Source organism: Amblyomma mixtum, chromosome 1 (genome assembly GCF_055824585.1).
Source record: "Amblyomma mixtum isolate Tamu chromosome 1, ASM5582458v1, whole genome shotgun sequence".
Taxonomy (NCBI): Eukaryota; Metazoa; Arthropoda; class Arachnida; order Ixodida; family Ixodidae; genus Amblyomma; species Amblyomma mixtum.
Genome location: NC_143012.1, coordinates 162,856,639 through 162,874,718, shown reverse-complemented (window position 1 = coordinate 162,874,718; position 18,080 = coordinate 162,856,639). Strand labels below are relative to the sequence as shown.

Below are 18,080 nucleotides of genomic sequence, written 5' to 3'. Positions count from 1 at the left end.
GCAGTTGCATCAGAGACGACAGCAACGTCTCAGCGGCACCAACCACACTGTTTCGAAAGCAGTTTCCGTATAAACTGCTGAGCACAATAGAAAGAGCCATATCTCGACCAACGTCCCACAGGAGAGAAAATTGACGTACCGGCTTGAGGGTAAAACCGCTTAGATCTTGAAGGTCCAGAGCGAAAATCGACACGATTGAAACATATGATTCTTTCAACACACGGCTGCCCCCACCTGGTCCTATCGATTCTTGCCTGGTATTCTCAGTTCCGTCGAGGCTGCACTCGGGGTACTGAGGCACTAGCTCTACCCCTGCCTCAGTGCTGAGTGGCAGCGGTGGAGGCGAAGGCACAGCATTAGCCACCACGTGATGGCACAGAACAGCTGCGCAGTAGCAGCCGCACCAGTTAGGACAAGGCAACGTGGCTCACATCAGTCGCGTTGTGGGAGGGGCCATGGACGCAGCCGAGGTGAAGCGGGGTGCTATCAGTCCTGCACGTAAAAGGAAGGCTAGAACCAAAAACACGCTCTCGGGGCGCTTCGCAAACGCGTTGCAGGACAAGATACTAAAGTTTGTGCCAGCGCACTTCTCACACCATAACGCGCTCGTTGTACCCCTCGTTGTATCATCCCACACTAATGCGGCCACACTAATCCCACACTAAGAGCAGTCACAATGTGGTTATGCTAACCCTGATCATCTGCTCTGTGACGAGTAACATTGCCATTTATTTATGAAATGCGCAAACGTGCTAAATGAACACTCAGGACAAACTGACGTAGGCCAGTTTCGTTTGTTTACCGCATAATAATGAAAAGGAGGCTGCTTTTAAGAAAAGCATCGCCATCGCTTTCTTTCCATAGCTGGGATTTTCTGTACGATCTACGAGCACACACGCACGCACGCACGCACGCGCGCACGCGCGCACGCGCGCGCGCGCTCACGTCACCATAACCACTGCGCTACCGCGGCAGTGATGCCCATTTTTGGCAAGTCACAATTTCTCCAATCAATTGAGAAAAGGCCTTTGACAGCGTCTGCGAAGCCATTCTGTTTATGATTTCTAGAAGTGTGTGATGAGAGGCTAGTTGGTAAGACATTCTGAAGACATAAAACTACGCAGGAGACAGGACACAGAAAAGATGCAGACAGGACGAGCGTAGACTAACAACTGATTTATTTGACGAAAAAACGACCTTCCTTCAAGAGCAACGCATGCGCAACCAAACTTAACGCCCAAAGCAAAAGTACACAATCTAATCAACCCAAAAAGTCAAGTTCCTTCTGATACAGGTGAATTGCATGCCTCGCTAACACATTTTTCCGTACCGTATCTAGCAATTTGCCAGGCTTCAAAATCTCGCGTGCCTTCCGGTCCTTGGCGCAGCCTATAATCTTCGTTTGCTTGAAAAGCGGCGTACAAAATACTTTTTTCTTCTTGTCATTGATCTGACAAGACTGGCAGTGCCTTGCTAAATGCTACCCACCGTGCTGGCTCAAAGAGTTGTGGTCGCATGTGGTGAGATACGTTGACGATTTCCTAATCCTTTTGAATATTAACCCTGACGACAGTCTACAAATGATTGTGAATGAAATTTTAGCGACCTTCAAATCCGCAGCCACTAATCTGAATTTTACTTTTGAGCTCCCGGAACGCTCTTGTTTGCAGTTTTTAGACTTAAAATTGTTTTTTCATACCGAGGGCCATCTATGCTGGGCCTGTGTACCAAGATCTAAGAAGGCTCTTCTACCTTATGATTCGTGCCACTCAAAGCTCGTAAAAAGGGGAATCGCAACCTCATGTTTAAGATCCTCGCTTGTCAAGTCATGTGCACACATGGTGAAATGTAGTTTTACCAGTCAAGTAGACCGGCTTTACTCTGCTGGTTTTCCTCCTGCTCTTCTGAAAGCTGTTGCAGAATCTTTGCTGAAAACCCTATGGTTGAAACAAAACCAACAAGAACTAACTCAAAGCGAGAGGAGGAAGTTTGAAGTCCTTCCTTATGTGCACAAGACTTCGCACGGTTTGAAGAAGGTGGGAGGGAAATTTGGTGTCAACGTGTTCTTTTCCGACCCATGTAAACTGTCTCGTTTATGCCGATTAACTAACAATAACCTGCAAAAGAAAGTAGGGTGCGGAGTCAACCACAGACCTAAGTTTGTAGACTGTAAGATGGGAGTTATTTACGAGATCCCATTCAGCTGTGGTTCCGTTTATGTAGGGTAGACGGGGCGCTGCATTAATAAACGCCTTCAGGAGCACAATAACTCTTTAAGCCAGCACGGTGGGCAGCATTTAGCAAGGCACTGCCAGTCTTGTAAGATCAATGACAAGAAGAAAAAAGTGTTTTGTACGCCGCTTTTCAAGCAAACGAAGATTATAGGCTGCGCGAAGGACCGGAAGGCAGGCGAGATTTTTGAAGCCTGGCAAATTGCTAGATAGGGTGCGGAAAAATGTGTTAGCGAGGCATCAATTCACCTGTATCAGAAGGAACTTGACTTTTTGGGTTGATAAGATTGTGTACTTTTGCTTTGGGCGTTAAGTTTGGTTGCGCATGCGTTGCTCTTGAAGGAAGGTCGTTTTTTCGTCCAATAAATCAGTTGTTCTTCTACGCTCGTCCTGTCTGCATCTTTTCTGTGTCCTGTCTCCTGCGTAGCTTTATGTCTTCAGACTGTTTATGATCCTGGAACATGTCTGTACTGGATAGATAATATTAAAGAGGGTTAAAATGCCACATTGGTCACGAAATCGAGCACAGTCGCGAGCTCGCAGCACTGGGGCAAATCCTCCTCAATGGGTACGAGTGCGCGCATCATTTGCTATTAGTGGTTTTTGAAGAAGAGAAATGGCGCAGTAACTGTCTCACTTCTAGGTGGAGACCGCAACTGCTCCGGAGGAGTGAAAGGAGAAATGTGCTCCTGTGGGCTCCGGAATAATTTCGACCACCTGGGGATCTTCAACGCACACTGACATCGCACGGCACACGGGCGTCTCTTGCATTCCGCCTCCATCGAAATGCGGCCGCCGCGGTCGGGTTCGAACCGGGTACTCCGACTCAGTAGCCAAGCGCCCTAACTACTGCGCGATCGCGCCGGTCATCAGTGTTTACATGCGTGCGTGCGGCATACATTCTTGGCGTCTTTTGTTTTCTGCCGCCCTTTCAGTGCATTCCTATTCACTTGACTGCCTCTTAGGAAAGAAATGTGAACACGTTATCATCCTAGACTGAAATGAAGTTTATAAATGTCCATATCGAGTATGTTGTGCTGGACCAACATCCTCCGTCGGTCTTCGGCACTTCATGTTGTTTGCCGCGCGGCATCGTGAACGCGACGAAGAGCTAGTCGAGGCACAATTGATGGGCCAATACCACCGACTCTCTAGGACAACCGAACAGTAACTCTTAAATCGACTACAAATTAACCTCCCTGGTCAAATCACTGCTTCATATTACCCTGGACTCGATTACGTCACTGCTCTGAAATAATTGTCCTCCTGTACACCCGCGTCCCCTAAACTTTTGATCACAATAGTACAATGCTCATTATTTAGTTACATGTGCCACCGTTTGGAACTCGACTCAGTCCATTTAAGCGAAGAGACGGCAATAGAAGAGGGCAAATATACGGGCTGGTTGGTACATGTTTTACGAATTGTAAAAAACGACGACACAAGAGAAGGACAAAACACCAGCGCTGGTGTTTTGTCCTTCTCTTGTGTCGTCTTTCATTGCGCTGTTTTTTCCAATTCGTAAGACGGCAGTAGCCTTTGCGGTTACCCACTGCTCCGCAGAATGCATTTTCTCTGGTGCAGAGACAGCCATATTCATTTTTTCAAAACGAAAAATCCACATACAGGCCGTTAGCGACGTACAGTCTGCTCCACCTTCCAATCGCCACATCGCCCTCCTCTGGGTTCCAGCGCACTGCGGACACCTGGGCAGCACGGCCGGCCACGAGCAAGCCCGAGCTCTCGTCAACCGGCCTTCGTTCAGGAGTGCGAGTAAACACTTCCTCTGCTATCACGACATCCCTTAGCAAAAACTAATACGTTTGGAATATACGGAGGTCTATTTAAAATGTATTTTAAACATATTTTGTATTCATGAATGCACTAAAAATATGTAGGAAATACGTGTCTGAAATTTCATGCTTGGTATTCGAAATATATTTTTAAAATGTGCCAAAAATACCTCACTTAAAGCATACTTCGAGCACTTTTCAAATACATGAAAAAATATGCATGCAGTTTTAGCATCTTGTCAGTGTATTAAAAGTGTATTTTCGGAAATATGAAATTAATTCATCGAAAGTATACTTCAATTCTAGAAAACGGGCAGCCCTTGTAAACGTATATGTATGCAGTTTTAGCATCTTGTCAATGTATTAAAAGTGAACTTTCGTAAATATGAAATTAATTCATCCGAAATATATTTCAATCCTAACAAACGGGCAGTCCTTTTAAACGTCTTTGCACACTTCTAGCTGCCATGAACAGTCGAGTGCTCGAAATCGTGTTTCGGGAAATGGCATTTGCGTGTCGTCAATGTATTTGAAGTGTACTTCCGTAAATACGTAATTAATTCGTCCAAAGAACACTGAAATTCTAGCAAATTGGCAGTCCGCATTAGCATATTTGCAGCGCACTACAAGCTGTCGTTGAACAATCTAATGCTCAAAATCGAGTTTCGGGACATCGCATTTTGGTGCTGGCCATCTATTTAAAGTGTACTTTCGTAAATACGCAATTAATCCGTCTGAAGTATATTTAAATTCTAACAAATGGGTTGTCCATGTAAACATATTTGCATTACACTTCAAGCTACCGTGGAACAATCTAGGGCTCGAAATGACGTTTCAGCGAAGAGTGAAAACTTTCCCTTTCTTGTCATCCTTTCGTTTATGGTAACTTCTAGCAGGAAGGTGATCACCACTTATACCCCTGCTACACGGGCGCTTCGAATGCCTTCCAGCCGAATGTCATCTAACGATGCTACACGTGTTCTGTCTAAGGGAGTGCTTGAAGATAATATTACGCCAATGAATATTAACCGCGTCAGCATGAAATTTCCCCGGGAGTGCGCCGATGAGGACGACTGCACTCATACTGTTGTTTACATCGCTTGTTTACATAACATAAAACGCAATCTGCGCTTTGGTTCTAATAAACAATCTGTTTTCTTTTTTACTGGTTGTACGTGATTGTTTACGCAGTGCTACAATGTGTGGGAAGCGATGATGCGATCGCACGCCTGAGAAAGCCGGGTTGTTGGCATCGCGCAGGACTGGCGCTTCTCGCTTCTTGTCCCGGCTTTCTCCGACGTGACCAGTACTTTTTTTTAAACTACTTTATCCAGAAGTATGTATGGCGACTGTTCGCTTTAACTGAAACGGCCTAACTTGTTATCCACAAGCTAGCGACGGCGACGACTGCTGCTGGCCGTAAAGCACGGCTCGGCAGTCTGGGTCACACCGGCGATTCCCGTTCATCGTACGCGTGCCCTGCGATGTAAGCAATAGTTGATTTCAGGTCACTGTTGCCAAAACTACACCTGGTGACCATTTGCATTCGCTAAAGCTTGTGATTCGCTCTTCACAACCGCCGAAATCACAGATCCAACCCTGCGAACTCGCTGGGCCTAGTCGTCGCGGAAGGGAACAGAGCCGTCGTCGATTGAAACTGATTTGGCAAGCGCTTATCGCTGGTGAGTGTTCAGGTATGCACACGTGAAATATAGCCGTTCGTTTCGCTCATTTAGAAGCGCGAGCATGCACACACCGCCGCCTCATCACCGTGCTCTCGCTCAGCCGCCGACAAGGCTGACCGTCCGCCGACCGGATTCGTCGGTGTCGTTGGCCTGAAAAACGTGTCCCTCTAGAATCATATTATAGTAAACTAGATATTTCACTATAATTACATGCTGTTGTTTAGCGTGATATATACTGTCGTTGTCGGACTAGTGTGACCGCTGTCGTCGTCGTCGCTGTACACTGAAAACGAGCTGAGGCTTTCGAATGCGTTTCGAAAGTGTCGTGCAGCACCGCGGCAGTCCATCGAGTCCGAATGTCATTCCTATTCTCGAATGCCATTCCACTCAATGTCATTCGAACATTTCCGTGTGAGAACGTGATAGCATTATACCAGCAAAAGCGCCTTGGGTACTTCTGGGTCCGAATAAGCCAGCGGAAAGGACCCCGTGTGGCAGGGCAGACCGGCTCCCTTACACGCCCATGTATCTGTTGGTTGACAGTTCGACTCCTGACCTGTGCCTGACGCAAGTTTCAACTAGCAATTCCGTTCTCAATTAATCCCAGATTCGAACGCGACCAGTAGGGTACTTCTGCGATAATTTGGAAGCCCACAGTATTTGCGCAAAAAAAGGTATCACCGTGCAAAATAGTGCGTCGCTTTCGCTGGGTATATATACGGCAAGCCAAGTATAGCGCTTGTCGTAGGATTTGTTGTTTGCTGTGTCGTTGTCTTGGTATGCTGTATTTAGGTATCTGCCGTTCCCATTCAATCACGTGACCTTGTAATATCGGACTCCTTTTGATTAATGATAAATACCCGTGTACGATTTGTTCTCCAGTTGATGAATTAACCCGTGTCATTCGATGGAGCCGCCCAGTAGACTTTTTTTAAGCCCGAGTCAACACATTTTCAATGTATTAAATGTATATTTTTAGTATATTTCTAATGTATATTTTTATTATATTTTTAATGCATTATAAATATGCTAAGCGGGCAAAAATGTACTTTTCATGTATTTTTAAGAACGTTTAAAATATTATTCCTAGTATACTTAGAAAGCATTCGTATTTCAGTTTAAGCATAGGGACAAAAAAATGCGAAATAAATATGAAATTAATACAATACGTTTGAAATGCATTTTTAGCACATCCTCTTTTCGCTAAGGGATTACTCTCTATTATAGAAACTCCCAGCAAATCTACCCCCCCCCCCTCCTCCTCACCCTTACCTAACCAAAACTTTCAGTTGTTATGGCGTCGACTACAAATCGCCACCATGCCATCCCGTCTCCTACTCTCCTTTACAGAGAGAGAGGGGGAAAAACCTCCACCTGCCAATTATGCCCAAGCACCAGAGCGGATTTTAAGCACACTTGCCAAACGTGCCCCGAAAATTGGAGGGGACACTTAAGCTGTGCCTTAAGGGTAATGATTTACTGCCATATATGCAAAATGTCACTCTCTACTTTACGTTTATAGACCCCTGGGAGACCTGCTGGCTCACTTGTGCAGCGGTTAAGCGATGCGCCGCTACCTTGCGATGGCAGCTGCTCCCAGGGGTGGGTCTGTGCGACCAATCATTAAAGGGGTGGAGATACCATATTTTTCTTTGGCGTGTTCTTTGTGTCAAACATATATGCGCCGTAACTAATTATTTATCCCATTAGTTATACTGAGCAATTTCGGCTTCAGTTTATGAGCGCCGGGGTGTGTTATGACGACACTCCCAGGGAAGAGCACCGACTCTGGTTACGTGTGCTTCAAAAGCACTGACACACGGACCATTGCGTTCTCCTCTCTCGCGCAGTGCCTTTCGAAATGCCGGCCGGTACGGCGATCTGTTGAACAAAGCCAAGCGAGCGTGGGACGACATGGAGTTCTGAAACCAAGCGCCTCGCTTGGGCCGATCACAGCCGGCATACCGCGTATTCCAGCGCAGTGTCTGCGTTGTATTTATCTTTGCACACTACGCCGATGCTCGGCGGACATCTGTGTCGGTGGCCAGTAGCCGAGAGCTCGCCAGTCGGCCGATCCCCTGGTCACATTACAACGACACGGTGCCTCACTGTTCGTACCGACCAATATCCGTCTCCGTCTTCACATCGCTCTGCCCGCGCCGCTGGACTGTTCCGGGTCCCGTGGCTGCTGATTCTCGGTACCTGCTGTTCTGGTCTTCCTGCTGCTTGTTCAGCGAACAGTCCATGTATTCGCTAAATGAACGCTTTAAGATAATTCTACAGGATTCGGCATGTGCCGCAGAGGTTTGGAATTCCCCCAGCAATGCTCCAATCACGACGACTGCACCACAGCGCTACTTTTGTTTAGGTTGCTGCCTAGGCAGCGCCTGCGCGTTCGTTCGCCATTAAGTGTAACGCTAAGTTCTACTTAAGGTGAGTAATCTCTTGTCTTTTGCGCAGGTTGTACTTCCGTTTACTTGTTTGCGCAGTGCAACAACTAACCAAGAACCATAGGTGAAAGCGAGCGCCAGCTTTGCATCGACGTCACATCCGCAAGCCAGGAAACCGGAACCCGTCATGTTTAAGAACACTTGCTGCAGTGATCGTGCTGGGTTGTGTACTCTGCAGTAGTAGAAAACAGACAATCCGGCTTCACGATGCCGATTTGTGCCATTTTTGGCTGCAGAACGAGAAGTGATTCTCCTGCTACCAAAGACAAGGCACAGCCGCTCATCGGACTGTTTAATTTGCCCGCGGTTATTAAGAACCAATGTGAACAAACAAGGCTCTTGTCTGAGTAGCGCCGGAGCATTTGGCTGTCAAGGATAAATAGAAAGGACTTGAGGAATGAGAAGCATGCCAGTGTTTGCGATCTTCGCTTCGTGAAAGGTAAGGGCAGTTTCAGATTACGCCGTTTTATAACATTAACTCGTCTGGCTGCTTAGCTTTTCTGCTGCCCGGATTGTTTATCCGTGGCTTTCAGATGAGCTTTTTCTGAAAGCGCTAGTCAAATCGCTAGTGAAAGCGCTCTGTATATTGCTAACTGTGCGCTTCACATTGAAAATAATACACAGTACATGTGCAGTTAATGCATTTGCATGTGTGTTCTTTCAAAGGGAAGCCTGCTGCCAACTCGATGGATGATGGAAATCCGGACAGGGAGCCGAGTCTGCGGCTGGGCCACGGCTGTTATGACTGTACTACTGTGGCTGCATCCGCGTGTTACATGCGGTGTAAACGGCGACAGCAGAATAAGCCACATGCTGCTGCAGTGTGCAAGCAGTCCATGAGGCCTGTAACGTCATCTGAGCATGCCACAGGCTCGGAACAAGATCCTGATGAGTCCACTCCAATGTTCCCCATTCTGGAGTCTACTACAACGACAGGTTCGTGTGCATACGATTCCCAAGCTTGTTAGTCTAAAGTTTTTGCAATTTTATTATGTCCAGACTTTCACACTGACATGCAATTCCGTTGATCCGTTTCTTTTTCCAGAGGCAGAAGTTCAAACTAAGCTCACGAGCAGAGACCTCCATTTGCTAGAGGAAGATTACAGCAAAATATTCGTTGAGCTGGCCACGGTGAAAAAGCAAAAAGAGGGAATGGAAATGTCGGAAGCGTCCTTTCGAGAAGACCCCAACAAAGTGTCATTCTACATAGGTCTTCCAAATTTTGTAGTTCTAATGGCTGTGTTCAATCTCCTAGAGATGTTTGTTAAGCACACACCACAAAACTCATTGGGAAAGTTTTAAGAATTTTTAGGGTTCGTAATGAAGCTGGAGTTGAACCTGCCATACCAGGACCTCGCTTACCGCTTTAACATATCAGAATCAACCGTATGTCGGACAAATGGCTACATGTTGCATTTTGCAGACTGAAGGCTCTCATTTCATGGTCTTCAAGGCATGCAATAAGGAGAACAATGCCTCAAGCCTTTTTTGGCTCACTCGGAGAGAAGATAGCGGTCATAGCCGACTGTTCTGACTATGAACAACCGTCATCCCTGCAACCAAGATGTCAGACTTGGTCTCAGTACAAGTCTAGCAATACAGCCAAGTACCTCATAGGAATACGTCCTCAGGGAGTGATCACCTTTATTTCCGATGCTTGGGGAGGGAGGACACCTGACAAACACATTACTGAACACTGCGGCATTCTTGACCATTTATCTCATGGTGATGTGGTGCTGGCCGACAGAGGTTTTGATATTGCTGACAGCATTGGCAAAGCGCTCGAGCTCAACTCTCCGGACTTGCATAGGATTGCCGAAATGTGCCTCTACGGCCGCATCTGTACTTATCGCCCAGGAGCATCCAATCCCTACCTACTTAACAGTTGACGCACTGAGGGCACATTTCCGGCACATTTCCCGGGTTCCCTCTCACCATCTTGCCAGTATTCTTATTACCAGGCCGCGCACATCGTTTACAGGCATCATTGACGCACATCCCGCCATTCTGCCGTCCCAGTTTACACCCGCCTCTAGACCGTCCTCGCCACTTTGGAGCCTGCACAATCCCCGTGTGCTTCTTTCGATACCTGGCATCAGGAAGAAGATAGACTTATGCCCGACAGAACTACAACAAGTCACCCTTGAATATTTACATGAGCACCATGCAAACCGGGTGCACGTTTACACTGACGGCTCAGTGAACCCTATCTCTTCTTCTGGCTCCGTCGTCATCCCCGCAAGCACTACCGAAATTAGAGTTAGGACAGGTCACCGCACTTCTTCTACGGGTGCAGAACTCACCGCTCTTCGTGTCGCCATTGAATACATCAGTCAGCAGCGCCCTCAGCGGTGGTCTATTTTCACCGATTCGAAAGCTGCCCTCCAAGGCTTACAAGCTGCTCTTCGCCGTGGAGCCCATGAACAAATGGTCGCAGAAATTCGACAGCTACATCACTCTGCCATCAACAAAGGACATGACATTATCTACCAATGGCTACCGGGGCACAGCGGCATAGCAGGTAATCACCGCGCGGATGAGGTCGCGCGAACTGCTCACGACGACGGCGATTTTGTGTCGATCCCCATTTCGAGATCGGATGCAGCGAGCAGGCTTCGCGCAGTTGCGCGGGACATCACGCTTACCGCGTGGAATTCCGGCCCATTTTGCAATTCCCGTTTACAGTCCCTGGACCCAGATCTGAAGCTCCGGCTACCATCAGGCCTACCACGACGAGAAGAAACTTTGCTTTGTCGCCTCTGGCTTGGTGTAGCTTTCACCAACCACTACTCATTCTTAATCGGTATGGCTGATAGTCCTGCATGTTCCATCTGCGGGCATGACGAGACCATAACCCACATTCTTTGTTACTGCCCTGCCTACACCACCGAAAGGCAGTCTCTCAGCCGTGCGCTGGAGCGCCTAGATACACGCCCTTTCACGGAAATGAAGATTCTCGGCCCCTGGCCTCGGCGGTCGTCGGCGGAGAATGCCTCCAAGGCACTGCTCCGCTTCTTGAGAACTTCTGGCCTGCACGATAGGCTGTGACTTTAACGAACAGTGACGTTTTATAGTGACTTCAATTTTCTATTCCTCCCCTTTATCTTTCTTTTTTATCCCCTCACCCCCTTCCCCCCGTGTAGGGTAGCAAACCAATTATCATTCCGGTTAACCTCCCTGCCTTTCCTCTTCTATTCCTCCTCCTCCTGACAGCATGGGCTTGTACTGTGCAAAACTCTACATACCTGCATTCAGCAAAGGCAAAAGATAATTGTCAGCAGTGGATGTAGAGGCAGCGAGAAATCTTGAAAATGTCAGAATTAACTTTGAGGGGGTGATCGGCTTGGTTCGTAACAAGTGCGTCATAATGAAATCCGTTCTACCCCTAGAGTATGCGACTCTCAAAGAGGGGCACCAGTTCACACCTCTAGATAAAATCGTCAACGCTTGCTGTGCACTGACAAATCTCTGTCAATCTGTTGTTCCTGCAAATCCAGAACCATGTAGCTAAGCTTGCCGAGTATGCGTGGTATTTGGAAAGGGCTATATATATTGTGCAAAATATGTTTGCCTGTAACAAATTTCTACCTGTATTTTTTTTTACTGTACACAGCATAGAGACTGCCTGTTCTCTCTTGCTTCTACGACCCCCCCCCCCATCTAATGTTATAACATTCATTCAGCACTTAGGAACAAGGACACAAAAGAAACATACCGCAGGACGGACGCTAACTACCCACTCTTTATTGTTGGCAGCGTGATATAGTGATTGAAGCTAACTTTTTTCCTTATACCGCACTGACAAGGCAGTCGTGCCTAGTGAGCTCTCAAATCTGCATCACATCACATCACATCAAAGACAAATGCGCCTGAAACCACCGTTGCAACTTGAAGGGGAAAGTTCTTGGACATTGAGAGTTACAGTTGTCTTTCAATCTTTCTGTCGTTCGCCTAGATTGTACTTGGGCATAGCATAGTTTGATTGATCCCCACATGCGTGACGGATGAGTATGACCTGCTGTTTCGGTGTGTGTTCCAAGAGACATTGCACAGGAAAGCACGAGGCACCATCTCGGAATGCATAGCGCCCCTCGAGGAAATCATTGTAACAGCCACTGGTAACATGGCAAAACTTCTTTTGGAGTTTCTTCTTTTTCTACATGTGATCTTCGCCATACCATTTGTATGTAGGTGACGAGAGCTTGTCGCCATGCAATAAATCCCTAGTTAGCTACAAGTCTGATTTGAAGTACCTTCTACAATCTCTGTCACAGAACAACTGATGGTAAAAGGTTAATGAAAGCTTGGGGCTTGTGTTCCAGGGACTCTGCTACGCTTTCTTCAGCTGAGCGCAATCTGCGCAATACCAGTGCTCCTGCTTTGGTGTCCGTTTTATTCCAATGCAAGAATAGTGGAACCAATTGTATGGGCAGTGTTCCCCACCACATGCCACCATTCTTCCTGTTTCTGGGCCTGGACAGTAACAGAACACAGATCTTTGAGCACTAGTGCCAGCTTTTGGTGTATCTTTTCGGGTGAAGTATTGTGAAAACATTTCAGGTAGCACAACATGTGTGAAAAATCATGTTTCCAATTCAAGAATTCCTTGAAAGAATGCACAATCTTTCATTATTCTTTCAATTGTGCAGAGGTTGGCGCCCAAACAACAAAGTCGCAGTATTTCCCCGCACACATCGCCAGCTGTGTTTGGACTTGATCCTCTTTAAGTGAGGTCGTTATGGACTAACCTCCAGACAGAAATCTTTGTTGCTCAATGCTGCTTCAAGTCTTTGTACTGCAAGTGAATAAGGGCATTTTACTTCAACAATGCCATCACCGCAGCATAGACAGCTGACAACAGCATCTGGCGATGCTGCAAGATGGAGATATTTGGAATTTAAACGCGGGCCCTTCAAAGTGTCACATTAGTGTGGCGTTGCACTGCATTTACTTAGTACGTGGAGAGGGCAGCGCTTTTATGCTTGAGTCCCTATTCTGTGGCTTCAGATGAAAACTTGTTTTTGAAGCGAAAAGCTTCACTAGGCTCGTCAACACCGCGCTTCGCGTGGGCCACCCCTGGGCGCCGCCGCGGCGCACCCTTCCTCCTCCTCGCCACCCCCTCCGTTCTCCTCATCGCCACCTGTTTACCCTTCGCCATTGCTGTGCGGTCTCCGGCAACACCCTCTAAAGTTTTCTCTAGAGTTCAAAAGGGTTGAAAATTGGGCGAGTTGGTACGAATTCATACTGGTGTGGCACCACAACCACAGGGACAGGGACAGAGACAGAGTGACACTTGTGTTGTTGTCAGTCTGTCTCTGTCCCTGTCCCTGTGGTGCCACACCAGTATGAATTTTCTCTAGAGGGTGTTGTCTCCGGCCGTCCCAAGAGGAGAAGGTTCTTTCGCAAGGCGTTGCGAGAACGCACGCATGAGCGGCGGCGGCGGCCGTAGAAGAGGCGCAGGACATTCGCCACGGAAGGAAGAAAAGAAGACCCAGACGTGGTAGCGAGCGAGTTGGCTCAAAAGCAGCGAGCATATGAAAAGTGCAAGGCTAGACAAGCGGCTGAAACACCAGAAGCACGAGAGGCACGCCCTGCTAAACGGCGGCAAAGGGACGCTGAATTGCGGCGCTTGGCTGCGTCAACTGCGTCACGTCTCCCATTGAGCCCACTAAACAATGGGGGGGCAACTATAGACCTTGTCTATCAGAGACAGGGTGTGCGTTCTGTATACTGCGTAGCAGCCACAAGAACAGCTGCTTGCTACTACTATGATCACCGGGCCATCTTTATGGCTATACAGAAAGTGCAAGACATTGTGTCCATTGAAGAAGAACAAATAAAGAGATTTGAATAGCCTAGTACAGGGGTTCTCAAACTGGGTTCCGCGGAACACAGGGGTTCCGCGGGCTGTCTTCTTGTGTTCCGCGAGAACCCTCACCGGCCCTTACCCAGCAGCTGATATGAGACTCGCTCTGAGTGCTACTCAGCCACGCTTTGACTTGCTCTTAAAAGGGAAGCAGTACCACCCATCACATTAGTATTTGTATTAATCTGTGCAATAAACATTTAACCTTTGCAACTCTCTCTTTGCAAAAATGCACTCGACAACATTCTGGTAAGTGAAAGCGGGGAGGGGGGGGGGGGGGTCCCTGGAACTTATTGAAGGCTTTTGGGGTTCCTCCAAGCAAAAAAGTTTGAGAACTCCTGGCCTAGTATAACGACTACAAGCTTTGTATACCTAAGACAACACGTTTTGTAAAAGCTAGAAAGCTATGCCCAAACTGTAACCCTATGTATGAAACTTTAAGCTAAACAACGAGCATCGCCACGAAGCTTTTCGCTTCGAGATGTGCAGGCTTAACACTTTAGCTAAGCCTCAGCCCAACTTTTTCTCTGGATAGCATATTCTTCTCAACAAGCTTATTGACGTGTGGTCCACGTTTGTCCTACACACACTCTTCATAACTGAAGCTGTTACTCGTCCAGCTCTAAATGCTACTCACTTTGTATATTTTGACTGCTCCCTTGTTGCGGCTTCGACATGCTGTACCATACCTTCTGTTATGACCATTTCTTTCAAGAACTCTTCGGCTCGGCTCACCAGAGCAGACAAATCCTGAGGCGGCGTCTTCACACATTAGTGTCCGAAGAAGTAAAGGCTCTATTGCTCGTGGTGGATTAAAAAGAGAGCTATATTTTTCATGCAGAGTAAACAACGCTGGCGTCACTCTTACATCTGTAATTGCTGAAAAGCACTGCTCTAGCTCTCCATCTGTTGCACCTGTGATTGGCCGCAGCCTATGTGATGAAGGGGCTACATCTCCAGTAATATTACTGTTTACAATGTTGTCCATCTTTTTCTTCTTTGCTCCTGCCGAAGAAAAGTTAATCTTCCTTAGCCATCGGAATTCAACATTCCGGCTATGAGCTGGCAGCCATGTATTTTTCTTCTCTGTACAAGTAGCGGAGTTCCTCAGCCTCATAGCTGTCTCTACGGCAAAAAGTGTAGCAGCAACATGCGAGCACGCTTCGCCTACACCTGCCATGCACCTGCAATGCTCTGTCCCGACAGTTCCATCTAGATTGGCAAGAATCCACACATTAGGGGGTACCTGCCGGAGGCGCTGACAGTGGTTGACCTGAAATGTCAAACGAAATTATTTCAGTTCTTAAAATGTGAAATGTGAAATAAACTAATTTCCTCCAATGCTGTTTGTGAAATGTGAAATGTCGGATAAAATGAGCTTAGAAAATACTCTTTTTCCAACGACCACTTTGCTGAGCGCCAGCAGCAGTTTGTTGTGCGGTCCTGCGCCACTTTATCCACAAAATGTGGCAGAAGCAACATGGTTTCACTTGCGCTTTACAAGGTTCAGAAAAGCTCTCTAAAGCAAGCAGTTGTGAAAGTAATTTTTCTAACAGTTGTGAAAGTAATGATGCTTTGCTAGTAATATGTCAAGAATTTATGCACCATTTTAAAACCACTTGCTCACTTGTTCTCAAGTTGCTGCTGTTACGTGACTTGTTGAAAGCACCTAATAATTGACGATGTCGGCGTGCGTCACGGTGGGCAGCAAGCCAACGTTCGGCGTAGCGTCCTTGCCGATGCACAGTTCATAAGGGTCGATGCCGTCACACGTTTCGATCTTCGCTCTGTAACGTGCCCGAGTCGGTCCTACAAGCTCTTCAGAGTATGATGGACAAAGCTCGAGCAAATTTTCTTTCGCGATGCCGCAAAGACAAACCGAACGACATCAAGCCCAGGCGCGGCGTTAGGCGGTAAGCGTGCAGCCAGACGCGGTCGTTCTTGAAGATGCCGCACGCGCAATTTGCAAGCCAGAACTGACGACACGCGCAACCCATGTATACGCCCGGCGTTTCTCGCTCATTGTAACTGTTTTTTTCCTAAGTGTTAAAAACCTGACTTTAAATTCCTTTACCTAGCAATATGTTGACGCCCATTGTAATTAAAATTGCTTAATTTTTTATCCACGTGCAACACCGACAGCTCCTGCCGGGTGCTGCAGCTTGTCTGCACACTGGGTCACACCGCTAACAGCGGCGCTTCCCGTTAAATGTATTTGCGTCCTAAGATGTTAGCAATCCTCGATTTCAGGCCACTGTTATCAAAACATTGCTTGATGCCCATTTGAATTCACTGAAACTTGTGAATTCGCTCTCCGAAATCGTCGACATCGCACATACGAACCTCGCGGACTCGCCATAAGCCTATTCGTACCGGAGCCGCCGCGGTGGCTCAGTGGCTATGGTGCTCAGCTGCTGACCCGAAAGACGCGGGTTCGATCCCGGCCGCGGTGGCCGAATTTCGATGGAGGCGAAACTCTAGAGGCCCGTGTGCAGTGCGATGTCAGTGCACGTTTAAGAAACCCAGGTGGTCGATGTTTCCGGAGCCCCTCACTACGGCGTCTCTCATAGTCTGAGTTGCTTTTGGGACGTTAAACTCCATAAAGCAAACCAAACCTATTCGTACCGCCGGTGAGTCGAAGGGTAAACATACGAAATGTAGTCGCTCGTTTCGCTAATTCTTAGTGCGGAGAACAACGATAGTCATCGTCCCATGGACGTGAAAGTTTCGCTCGGCTGCCGATACTGCATGGTGCCGGCTGGTACGTCCGCAACGGTGTACTTGCCGGTCAGCACACCGACCGCCGAGTCGCCGACGTAGCGCCTAGCCGATGTTGCGCGTCACCGTTCATAGTACGTTACGATCGTGAGAAAGAACATTTAGGGACTGTTTAGAGCTGAATTAAAATATATTTTAAGCGTTTCTTGCATCCGATAGCTCGCCGTTTATGACCTTACATATAGAGGAAGCCCGTACCAAGCTTTCTTGAGCATAAAAATTTGATGTCTCAACCCCTTTATTATAACTTACACCTCCACGGCTGGCAGTTTTCTCAGCAGCTTGTGACGACGCCGCAAGGTCACGTGACCCATGTGACCTGCCTCCTAGGTTGCTCTCTTGGGACTACTTCCAAGAGCTATGCCCGCGATTTTTCGCTCACAACCCTGCCACCGACAACATCGACACCGGATTTTCTGTTGAACGGTATCTTTAACGCTATTGCCTTAATGCAACTCGGTCGTGATAAGTGCATGCTCGCTCAATTGGCCACAGGAATTCAACCAGGGGTTGAAATAATTACCTTCCTCAGTTACGGAATTGTCGCGAGCATTGGAACTTAAACAGCATGTGACCCTTTCACGCCCCATGTGGGTAAATATTTGGTAACAAAAGAAAGCGGGTGTGCATTGACCGAAAAGGTGAAATCTTCTGCAGGGCTAACATTTTCAATTCCCCTATTCATTACAGGCAAGACGGTCACAGACTACTGGTATTCAGAGATCAAGATACATAACTTCGACCAGGAAAACCCTCCAAGGAGCGTGGCGCATTTCACGCAGCTCGTGTGGAGAAACTCTCGGCGTCTTGGTGTTGGCATCGCCAAGGGAAAAGACGGCTCGTATTATGTCTCAGCCTTGTACGATCCTGAAGGAAACAAAGAAAATCAGTTCTTAAAGAACGTACCCAGGCCTATTCGTGGCCGATTTTCAAGCAGACGGAGCTGTTAGTAAACGAATAAAGAAGATAGCGGCTGCTCCTTTCATCTTCAGTAACCGTTGCTCCGGGCCTGCCTCATTTTCTGGCACCGTGTAATCGCGATTGTAATACTGCAAATATGGACAGTTTCAGCAGTGTGGTGCTTCCGCACTCAGTGGCATGGCCAGCGCTATACATGTATAAAGGAAATCTTTCAAGTTTTGTTTACTTATTTCATATACGTACAAATCCCCCAATAGGCGATTAGTGTACAGAGGACCAACAAAGAGTTGCAAAAGCACTGTAAACAAATCTAAACACAAAAATGCCCAGCAGGAATGCAGCTGCAAACAGTTCCA

General features: G+C 47.4%; 1 protein-coding gene and 2 pseudogenes across 1 annotated transcript in view; 2 read left to right on the top strand and 1 right to left on the bottom strand.

Moving 5' to 3' along the window:
* Positions 1–17,753, top strand: part of LOC149369597 (Golgi-associated plant pathogenesis-related protein 1-like) — a 28,714-nt gene extending 10,961 nt beyond the window's left edge. Inside the window, exon 4 of the mRNA XM_089575977.1 lies at positions 17,494–17,753. Coding sequence (XP_089432103.1) covers positions 17,494–17,753 — 260 coding nt within the window. The remainder of the gene's footprint in view (positions 1–17,493) is intronic.
* On the top strand, positions 8,367–11,670 carry LOC149369599 (uncharacterized; annotated as a pseudogene).
* LOC149369598 (uncharacterized) lies at positions 12,490–17,393 on the bottom strand (annotated as a pseudogene).
* Positions 17,754–18,080: the final 327 nt, after the last annotated feature.